General features: G+C 27.6%; 1 protein-coding gene across 4 annotated transcripts; it reads right to left on the reverse strand.

The window, feature by feature from the left end:
- Nucleotides 1–533: 533 nt before the first annotated feature.
- Nucleotides 534–11,223, reverse strand: LOC145190102 (aladin-like). 4 transcript variants are annotated; one of them, XM_090091869.1, is made up of 17 exons: nt 10,325–10,450; nt 10,110–10,240; nt 9,392–9,444; nt 8,844–8,935; nt 8,726–8,745; nt 8,502–8,556; nt 8,305–8,402; nt 7,922–8,008; nt 7,616–7,739; nt 7,411–7,532; nt 5,101–5,161; nt 3,288–3,378; nt 2,241–2,337; nt 1,994–2,061; nt 1,203–1,278; nt 1,020–1,104; nt 534–808 (listed from the first exon to the last, which is right to left on the reverse strand). In XM_090091869.1, exons 1-17 carry the CDS (start codon nt 10,412–10,414, stop codon nt 626–628), a joined length of 1,533 nt encoding a protein of 510 aa, XP_089947995.1. In that variant the 5' UTR covers nt 10,415–10,450; the 3' UTR covers nt 534–625. The 4 variants fall into 4 exon arrangements, with proteins under 4 accessions (XP_089947995.1, XP_089947997.1, XP_089947998.1 ...); XM_090091871.1 differs by lacking the exon at nt 8,726–8,745 and having other exon boundaries at nt 8,823–8,935; nt 10,325–10,431; XM_090091872.1 differs by lacking the exons at nt 8,726–8,745; nt 10,110–10,240; nt 10,325–10,450 and adding an exon at nt 10,997–11,223 and having other exon boundaries at nt 8,823–8,935.
- Between the last annotated feature and the right edge of the window lie 611 nt (nt 11,224–11,834).

An 11,834-nucleotide genomic window follows, 5' to 3' on the forward strand; every position in this document is an offset into this window, starting at 1 on the left:
GCTACACATAGCAAGATTTAGCATCGAAATACACGTTGAAAAATTTATTAAGCCATCCTAAGTTTTTTCTTTTAAATTAATGTTGTTAGGTATATATCAAATGTTTCCAGCGCTGTGTAAATGTAGATGTTTACCGGCTATTTTGTTGATGGAAAAAATGTTGTATGTTAACAGCTTCATGCTTCACAAACCCCCTAACCCACCACACCCCCTCACCTAACGCTTTACTGATTATGAAGAATGAGAGTAAATGTACAACGTCAGCAATTAATTTTACTAAAATTCTAACTAAAATTCAGTATTAAAAAAAGTACCCCTATAAAATCAAAGCAAACTGAAATCAATCAAAAAACCTTCGGCAATAAGTATCATTTACAAAGAATATGGCGCATTGCTACTTTTTCAACATCTGTCGAGTGTTTAAACTCCGCAGATGTTGAAAAAGTGAGAATGTGGTTCTAACTAATTTATTCTTGTCGATTTGCGTTTTTAGGTAACTATGTGGAATAACTCGATCATAAAATGATACCCAGTTACGCATGTTAATATTTCTATAATTCATTCCATTATCGATATTATTAATATATAAGATTCTTATTTAAATTGCTAAAACCAAAACATAGCATTATTTTTCTAACACGCTGTACAGCAAAGTATCAGATTTCGGGAAGATAGTGACGTCAGCAAGATTATCTGGTAGCTGATCACCACCGAAGTCTTCTCTTGTATGAATGTGAAAGGCTGGCGACAGAGTAAGCGTTGAGTTGTAAAAAAACGGAATTAACGAGAGCGTTTCACTCGACCAATACTAAAAATAAAACATAAACAACGAAGAAAATGTTCAGTATAAAGAAGCATCAAAAGTTGTTCGCTCAAACGCTAAATAAGCCACTTTGCCACTTGTCGCGCACGCGCTAGCCTCATTTATGCAATCCTGACATTTTGTTTTTTAGTTTAGGTAATTAACACCCTCCATTCAACTCAAGTGAAAAGTAAAATATATCTGTGAAAAATCTTACCACAGAAAGCAATGCGCCTTTATCGTACCCTCGAACAAAATCAAATGTAAGCGGAGTTTCGTCGATTTCACCGTTGACAAATCCACTAACAAAATACATATGAGATAAAAGCACAAAAAATGTTGCCATAAGAAAAAAAAAAAATTTCAAATATTTGCAAAACAGTTAAAGGAAGTCACTCACCAAGGTATTAACTGAAGAACAGGTGAAATCCTTGTGTGAAAAATAGCAACGTACGGTGCGTCTGTAGAAGAATCTCCTAAATATTAATAGTGGTTTGTAGTTATTTGTCTTTTTTTTTATTATTATTATTTAAAATCTGTTTAATATCTTTAAAAAAAACTTTAATGCTATATAAATGTTTATATAAAATCACTTGTATATAATTTTATAATATATGGAGTCTTCTTTTCTGTAATTTAAAATAAGGGAACATTTTAAACATCTGCACAAAATTACTTTAAATCGGATATAGCCTTAAAGGACGTCCGGTTCCGCAGTGTTTTGTTTTACATTACTTTTTAATGTACCGGGTTACAAATTTGACGGGTTTTACATCACTACTAGTTCGGGTTACAAGGATTGTAATGTATTTAGGAACACATTTGGAGACGTATTTAGGGTATATACTGGTTTTTATCACATTGCGCTTCCCTTACCTCTATTTATGAGAGCAAATTTAATTTGATGAGATTTAATTACTATGCTTTTTACTGCGTTGCGTATTACTCTTTGTAAAATGCAATAGTAAATATTAAAGATTTCTTTACAATTTTCTTTTGCAGACGTTCATGTTTTAAAATGGGGCCCTGTCACGGCCCACTTTTCTTCTTTCAAGCATCCGCAATTTAAGGTTAATTTTTTAACCCACTTCCTTTCTATGTGAGGATGTCATTAATGTAAGTTCGTAAAATTTGTGAAGCCTACAGAAATCATCTTCGAGGTTTTTAATCCAAAAAAAAAAAAACTTTTACCTTTAAAAGAGACAGCAAGTCTGGAATTTGTAGGATCCCACGCCATATGCGATATTAATCCACCAATCCTAATGTAATTTGAAAAAAAAAAAAAAATTGAATTTTTAAAGAAAGAATCTTATCTATTATTTTTACAAAAGTCAAGAAAATAAGGTAAGTTAATCTCGGTCAGTCTTTTTATATTTTTGCATCAATGTTTTAAAGCATCAAAATTATAGCATGATTAAACCAAAGTTACTTTGTATACCTGGGGGGTTCAAGACATTCACTAGACCAGCAATAGGGTGTTAAATCAGCACATTTCAAAGCCACACCTGACCCACAAACGTTGACATCCTCATTTTCTACATCAATATTTCAAAAAAACTTAGAAGATAACTTTAGCAAAATTATCTAAAAATGTTCTGTTTATATAATTCTCATTTATATTTAATTTTTAGTATCTAATCGTCTGTTTAAAAAGATTAAAAACAAAATTAAAGTCAAAAAGTTAAATAACATTAAAAAAAAAAAAAAAAAAAAAAGGAAGTAAACATGAACACAGTTGAGAAAGGTTCAGCGTCCAATTTAAATAAGTTGTGGGATGCAGAGGGGTAGAAGAGTTTTAAAGATGAACTTGAAGATAGATATATCCATATAACCAAATGTCAATGCTTCCATAGATTCACTTATTTGAGCTTGATTTTTAATTCTTAACAGTATATCATCAGCATTTGTTTTTTTAGTTTTTAATGAATTTTAAGCGTTTGTTTTTTTAGTTTTTAACGAATAATAACGAAAAATAACAAATTGTAACGAATAGTAATGAATAAAATACAAACTTCTATATTAGTCATTTTAAACAAATTGATATTAAAATACTTTTTATGTTTAAATATGCAAAGCTATAAAGTTCCAGAAAAAATTTGCAATACCTTGCATACCATGTGATTTTGTTTCAACCTTTAAAGGCATATGCGCAGACCTGCTATTTGCTTAAAACTGTTAAATTAACTTTTATAACAAGATTTAAAAAATAAATTTATGAATAAAAATAAAAAAATAAAATAAAAACTTTGCTATTTTTAACGTATAAAGAATTCTATTTTAATAAACTTCAGAAAATTCGATTTATCTTTAAAAAAGTTGGTTATTTTTCATTATTCTTTGTTAAAAACTAAATGACCAAATGCCAATTCTTTATATATATAGTTCCAGGATGATCAATGAGTTTCCATACCAACACTTTAGTAAATAAAAGGAGATTGATTAAAAATAGATCAAAAAAAGATCACACTTAAAACCAAAAACTCACTTGTGTTTCTATAAAAATGGACGTAGTAAATAAAAGGTTCGTTTGCAACAGTGAACAACAGAAAAGAACCACAAGAACTCCAACATGCATTCTAAAAATTGTACTAATTTTTTAAGATAATTCCTTTAGTTTTTTAAGATGATTCCTTTGGGCGTAAAAAGGTTGGCACATTAAAATTTGTCAGTTTATAAAATTGAAATTTCTCACAATCATTGATTCAAAATTCCACAAAATATATTTTTGTTATAATCATTACAGTCTAACTAATAAGATTACAGTCTAACTAAGAAGATTACAGTCTAACTAATAAGATTACAGTCTAACTAATAAGATTACAGTCTAACTAATAAGATTAGTCAAACTAATAAGATTACAGTCTAACTAATAAGATTACAGTCTAACTAATAAGATTACAGTCTAACTAATAAGATTACAGTCTAACTAATAAGATTACAGTCTAACTAATAAGATTACAGTCTAACTAATAAGATTACAGTCTAACTAATAAGATTACAGTCTAACTAATAAGATTACAGTCTAACTAATAAGGTTACAGTCTAACTGCATGTCTTTTTGATTTTTGTATCACAAATTTTTAAACTTTATTGTACAGGAGTCCTGTCAGTTTTTGGACAACAAATGATCCATGGATTTTAGATGCTCCCATTTATTTATACAAGAACTTTTGTATTGTATGTACAGTCATATCTCTTCTTCAAAACCTCTTGGATAAAAATATAGCATTCTATTGGACAGATTTCAGGATTATTGGGGAGATTGAGGCAAAAAAACTGATATTGAGGAGATTGAGGCATATAGCTGATATTGTGATTTTTATACCACTACAGTGGTATAAAAATTCTTGAGAGAGACCAGATCAAGACAAAATAATGCAGCTTTGTTTTGGTCTGATCTTATCTCCCACAAGAAAGTGCAATAAGGGTTTCTGTAGATACTCATTATGTACATTTTGGTATTCATAGTTCCAATGAAATGCTTGGCTTTATTTACACACCATTTATTGGTGTAAAAACCAAGTATTTACACACCATTTATTAGTGTGGAAACCAAGTATTGCTGGTGTCTGCCAAGTGTTTTCCCAGGATTTTTTCCTAAATTTGACAAATTTTATGGTGTTTTAAAAATTTATGGTGTAATAAAAATTGCAATTGGAAGTATTTTGAACTTCTTTTTTACCTATGCTTCTTCACCCATAATGAAAAAAAATTCCTTGTTACTAACAAGATAACAATACTCTTTCATATATTTTATATATGAAATAAATGCTTTCATAAGCTTTATATGGAGAAAATTGTTTTCTTATCTGGAAAAGATTGCACTTCAAATGTCTTTGTTTTTTTGTTTTTTTTTGTATCAATTTTACATTGAGTGGATTTGTAATCCAGCTTTTGATTTGATCTCCAAAATCTATGCTTAACTGTGTGTATGTACAATTCTCTTACTGCAACCACTTAAATTTGCAAACTTTTAGGAATTCAGAAAATTTTACACAGTTGTGCAGATTTTTTTCATGGACTTTCTTGTTTTGAAATTTTGAGAAAAACTCCTAAAGATGTTTTTTTCTTTCTGAAATTCAATTTTTGATATTTTTAAGTTATTTCTGTTAGATAAACACCTCAAAAGTTATAAACATTATCGTGACAAATTCTAATGTGGCAACCCAAAGAAACAAATTGATTTAATTAAAAGCAAATCATGTAAATAGGAAAATACTCATAGTATACAAATACTACATGCTAAATATCTTGTAAAACACAAACTTTCTACTTTTTTTGCTTATATATAAACTTACAGTACAAGTGCCATTAAGATCACCCCACTTTTCACAACTCCATGTTTTTGTCTCCCAAACCCTGAATAATATCATTGATATAAAAATGACCTTTAAATTAAATATAAATTACCCATTATATCCCTATTTCCTATTATTAACTTTCCTTGTCTTACTAAAGCTGTACAATTAGCAATTAAATCAAAATGAATGCAGCCTGCTACAATTACATTTATTTCGTATTTAACGCATCAAAAGATGTTTTTGGGAAATTCTTTTAAGGATGAGACAAAAACTAGTACGCTCACCATTTAAAAATGAACCCATTTCAAAAAAAGTGTAAAATTCAGAACAAAATCAACAAAACAAAACAAGCCAATTACCAAGAAAACCAATTACCAAGAAAACCAATTACCAAGAAAACCAATTAGGGTTTAGTAAACACATTTAAAGACAAAAAATTTTTTTTCACAAAAATTTCACAAAGCAATTTTTGGCTATTTACAAAGTAAAGTTTCAAAACTCAATATTCCATTTAACTTTTTACTTATATTAGCATTTATCTAACTATTAATTTAACTTTTGAAAACTTTAACTTTTGAAAAATAATAAATTCAACTTCAAAATTGCGATGAAAAATACATTACACTTATCAAATTAATTTCAATATAAAAATTAATTTTGCATTTATGTATTAATGAGTTTGTAATTTAATTAAGCTGAATAACAACAAAAAATTAATGGAAGAAGTTTTCAAAATTTAAGTATTCTTGAAAATTCCTGTGACACATGGATCTTCAATACAATCTTCTCGAAGGAAGGGATGGTAAGTGTAAAATGTTCTTGAAGGAAGAGCTAAGTGTAAAATAATGTTGATCAAAGAAGAGATGGTAGTTGTAAAATGTTTTCAATCTTTGTATATATTAGAGTGGTACAAAAATTGAAAACAACTCTTTACTAATTCCTTCTTTAATGCCTACATCTCCATACTGTAGATTAAGTCTCTAATATGCACTAAAATGTTGTAACTCGTGCTTAATTGTATATGCTAGAGTTAATATTTTGGGAACTAATTGATCTAAACTAACTGTTCAAAGGTTTACAAAATGCAACTGCAAGAATTAGATGATGCAATTATTGAAAAATGGTCAAAATTAAAGAAGTTCAACTTCCTTAATTCTGACAATTTTTAAACTTCTAAATAAATAAAAAAAATACTTCTCTTTTTTACAGAGGATGATGTTATTATCTCAAATGGAATTACACAAAAACATTTGTCTGCAATACTATACTTGGTTTAAAGTAATTTGGGAGCCTTTAAACAACTTTAGGTTTTCCCATCAGGTCAATTTTTTTATGCAGTACATCTTTATTTCCTTAACAAACCCTGAATAAGCAATAAAATTAAACACAGAATGTATATTTAGCAATAGAATATAGTAGTTTCACAGTAATTGGAGTTAAGCATTTGATGGATTCATTGTAATCCAAACACTTTTGCTAAAACAAATTATTGGTTTTATATAAGTTGATCGTTTCTAAAGTGGCTTGAAATTAATTTTTTGATTAATTGTTCTTTTTTTTCTCCTACAATAATCAAATTTTGGCAAATTTGGCAATTAAAATTAAATGTGGATCTTTTAAATAACTTACCAAATATTGCATTAAAATGATGGAATCAAATTAAAAATATTTTTGTATTCAACTAAGAAGCCTAAAAAAGATGTTTCATCCATGAATTAAGATGTTATCCAGTTTGTTACTGCAACAAGGATTTAGTTTCTGTATTTTCTGGATTACTTATTGCATCATCTGATGAAAAATGGATAGATACAGATGATTCAATCAATTATGCTGACTATGAAAACAACTCAGCACCCCAACCATTTCTTCAAGAAACAAGTTAAATGAGCTTTTATCCATGTTATCTTCTGAAATATTTTAACAACAAATTTTAAGATTGACAAAGTCTTCGGAAAAAAAACACCTCAAATCTTTAAGCTCAACATAAGCTAAACATATGCTGAGTTTCTCAGTTGAGAGTATTTCTCTAAAGTGTTTCATCTTTGTTTTGTTTGTGACAGTAAGCTTTTTAGATTGAGCTTACACAAATTCTGTTTTATTCAAATTTTGTTTGATAAAAACACGAAACTGGAAAAAAAAACTTTGAAAAAAACTGGCTTTTTTTTGGACAAAAAGCTCAAAAAGAAGTTTGTTTTTCATCCAAGAAATGATCATAAAATAATTGGCCGAAAAAAAAAAAAGAAAAAGAAAAAAGGAATTTTTAAGTCAAATCAAGTAATAACTTAAAAACAAAACACATTCATTTACCTGAACATTTTACTTTGATCAGCAGCAAAAAGTTTTTCACTGCAGAGTGACCAATGCAAGTGAGTAATGCCATTACCAACTCGTTGAACCGAAGTTGATCTCTCAATAATAACATCCCAAATCTAATCCAAACCAATTTTAAGAAACTTTTGTTTTCTAAACACTTTGTTAAAAATAAAAATTCAATAAGAATTTTTGAATTTACCCAAATAGAAGTTGATCCTTTGCAAGAACAGGCAAGCAACTTTCCATCAGGACACCACGAAATTGATGATACTTCTGATTTCATATCATCTGCATGTAGCAATTTAGCTGTATTGGAGCCTGGTCTATTTTGAAGACAATAGAATGTTTACAAAAACTCAATTATTGAAAAGATTAATTGTTAATGACCTTTTAAAAATAAATTAGGCATACACAATACATTACACATACACAATACAATACACAATACATTACACATACAACAAATACATTACACATGCACAATGATCATTAAAAACATTAGAACCTTATAACTGTGTTACTGGGTTCCAAAAACCAAACAAGAACTAAACCATTTTTGCTCCCAACTGCAATACTGAGTGATGATTTAGGTCTAAAATCAAGAATAACTAAATAAAGTGGAATTCTAAATGTTTATGAAATACAGATTAACCAACCAGTGAGTGAAAACATTTCAGAATGATGTTAGTTTGAAAGATATCATTTAAAGAACATAGAGTAACTAACCAATAACTATTTGAAAACAATAAAAATCAAGTAATTTACTAAAACATTGCATTTGGAACAAGAACAGGTTGTCCTGGCAATAAATAAAAATCAAAATGTACAGGTTGTTAATCATAAAAATGTTTTAATCAAAGGTATAAGAAAAAATTTAATAGAAAAAACCTCCATGACAAACATGTTATTTCATTGACACGCTTATCCTTCAACAATAAACCACTATCATCAACTTTGTTGATTGTCAACACTTTTACGGTGTCTTCCTAAGAGCAGATTCTTTTAATTTAAAAACAAAAAATTCTCAAAAAGTACTTCTTATAAAACATGGTTTGATATCTTGTTTTAAGATTCTAAAAGCTTACATTAATTACTATAGCCAGTCTCCCAATATGTGGATGACATGCTAGAATTGGCTTTCTAATAAAAAAAAAAGAATTAAAAACAGTAACTTTTAGGGTTGCAGGGGATTATAAAATATCAATTTGCAGTTAAAAATCTTAACCGATAAACTTTTTAACTTAAATTTAAAACTTAACTTGGTCCAATAAAAAGAATTGAAAAAAAAATAACAACAAAAAATACTTACTTATTTACTATTAATAAATCCTAAAAAATAAAATTATATATTCAATATAACTAAATTTTGTTAAACTTTAAGTATATTCAGAAAATTCCTCTAAAACCTATTAAAAGATATTTTATACCTTTGAAAGTGGAAACAACCATTCACTAAAAATCTGCAGAGAATGGAAGCATTTTTGAAAAGTGGAAATAAGATTTTTTGTTAACACAGGAGCTAAAATTGCAAAATTAAATAAAGGTTTAAAATTTCATAAACATTTTCTCAAACTTTTTTATTCTTATCAACACTAATTTTAAAAAGCTCACAATTGTTTTAGTGTAATCAATTTTAAAAGTTATACTGTATAAAATTTTTATTATCTACCCGCCATTTTACATCAATTGAAAAGTTTAAGAATTTAATTGATCACCAACATAATTAACTTTTATTTGTTCAAAATTCTATTGATTTAATGTTTTTGAAGACAATAATTTTAGCAATATAATTCTACATTTGATTGACAAAAAAGGATTATATAAAAACATGAAGATATGTATTTTGTCATTAAACACTCGTCATCAATAACCACTCATTAAACACTTAAATAACTTAATTATTTAAAACTGATCTTATGTTTGTTGAAATACAGAAACTAAATATGAAATTATTGATAACATTTTGAAAATCTACCTTCATCAGTTTGATAAACTGCATCTAAAACACCAGGTATACCACCCGATTCCCTAGTATGATAAAAATACAATTCAGGTGCTCAAAATAACAAAGAGTTATCACTAAAATGTTAAACAAAAAAAAATAAAGGTATTTAAGTTCAACTAAGATTTGATTAAGAGACAATAAGCAAAAAATATTAACAATCAACACCTTGCTTTGTCTGGTAATTAATAGATCAACTTCAGTTTACAATATTGCATTTAAGGTGTTGTAACTTTTGAGTACCTCAAAATGATAAGGACCTATAATGGCAACACCTTAAAAGCAATACTATAAACTGAAGTTAGTCTATCAACTTTGTGATCATTTTCTGATGATTTTTCTATGGCAATTAATAAATTTGCTGAATGAAATGAAATTTTGCATGGTGTTTAAGGTTCTGGTTCCTTTGTATTCCATTAAAAACTTAATATGATAAAAGATATGGTGTGAAACATTTTTTTTTTCATCAAATTCATCAATTTCATTTTTAAAACACAATATTTGTAAAAATTATTCTTTATATAGAGATTTATTCTTCACCATATCTTCTCCAGCAGGATCCCAGGGACAAATTTATCTTTTACAGATAAAGGTAACAAAAATATTCTTACTAAAAATATAAGTAGTAGGACTCATTCAATTAATTTAAATTGTAAAAAAATAAGGCAATAAGATTGCTTGAGACTCATACCAGCCCACTTTTAGTTTTTCCAAAATGTTTTCATCTGCAGATAAAAAAGCTGGTTTATTTGATGTTTCAAAGTATGCCAAATTCTTCTTTTGAAATATATTTTTTAACTGAATTCTTCTATAGTCAGGCACCTTAAATAAATTATATAATGTTACGTTTTTAAAATTTTAGCATTATTGTAAAAAAGCTGCTGTTTATAATTGCAGTTTACTTACAGAAGTTATATCATTATGAAGCATAGAATTTCTCTCACAAATGGTAGGATAAGTATTTGATGGAGGCTGGAAGTCAGATAAAGCAGCCATAATTTAATTAAAAAGCTATAAGTAATTGTTACATTACATTACATACATAATGTAATATTTAATAATTTTTATCATTCATAACCCTAACCCTGACAACATCAATATACACACACACTTAGGGCTTGTGACTTATTTACAATATTTATTGTGTTCTTTGTAAAGATATCAGATTTATAAGAGAATTTAATAAAGAGAAGATATTATTCAGAATTATTAAAGACCAAAGATTTACAACTACAAATAAATTAGGTGAGGATTACTGCAAACAAATAATGATGTAGAGATTCTTGGCTGATTAAATTTTAAATTTTAACAAATATTTTAAAATATTTAGGTTCACCATTGTGAAAATTTCTGATAGAAATTAAAAATCAACTAGAAAGTTTAAGTACATGTATGTCACCTTGTTCCTTTTCTCCAACTAATCAGCATGCTCTTGGTGAATATGCTTAGTAAATTGAAAAAAGTGCACTCTTATACTGACATACACATGAGTATGTATGTCAGTTAGTATGGGGGCACCTTTTGTTTAGAAAAGATCTAGTGCTTGAAAAAAATTTCAAGACTACACAAAATACTTACAAAAAAGTGCTATTGAGTTTGGAGTAAACAATTAAAAATGGTTTTTATGTATATCAATTAAACATTAATTGCTTGCAATTACTCTATGTACTTGTCTTGTACCACTGTGCTTACCTATAGATATTTTTGTAAGCATTACACAAAGATCTACAGGTAAGCACAGTGATACAAGACTAGTATATAGAAATTCTAGAGAGAGCTAATTCCACAATCGAGTTTCTAATAATGAAGATTTCAATCTAAGATTCACTTAACATTTAAGGGTGGGATAAAAACATGAAAAACGAGTTATGTATAAATTTGTTTTCGATTCCTAAATTCTTGTTGTAAATTTGTGACAGCATAATAATTCTTTTGATAAAGAGAACAAACAGTTTGCTATTTTTTTTTTTTTAAATATATATATATATATATATATATATATATATATATATATATATATATATATATATATATATATATATATATATATATATATATATATATATATATATATGTATGTATGTATGTATAAATTTAAACAAGGAAATTTCTTTAAGTTTGGCGCAGAGACCATCGAAATTTATTACGGTGAATACACCAATACACAGTTCCGATATAAAATTGATGCGCGTGCAGAAATGGTGGCAAAATGTAAACAATCGTTATTTTAAGTAATTTCATGGAGATATACCAAGCAATACTGAGTATTTTGCTTAATGTCTGTTTAAAGTGAGAAAAGCAAAATACGTAGCTTTCTTTTGAATTATTTTACAAAATGGATACAAAAAGTTCTACGACTTTAGCTGAATTTCGAATGTGGAATTTCGAATCTTATCTTCTTTAGCTGAGAAAGCCT

The sequence above is a fragment of the Hydra viridissima genome, unplaced genomic scaffold, assembly GCF_058129835.1.
Source record: "Hydra viridissima isolate aposymbiotic clone 2 unplaced genomic scaffold, HvirCarnegie_v1 scaffold_6, whole genome shotgun sequence".
Taxonomy (NCBI): Eukaryota; Metazoa; Cnidaria; class Hydrozoa; order Anthoathecata; family Hydridae; genus Hydra; species Hydra viridissima.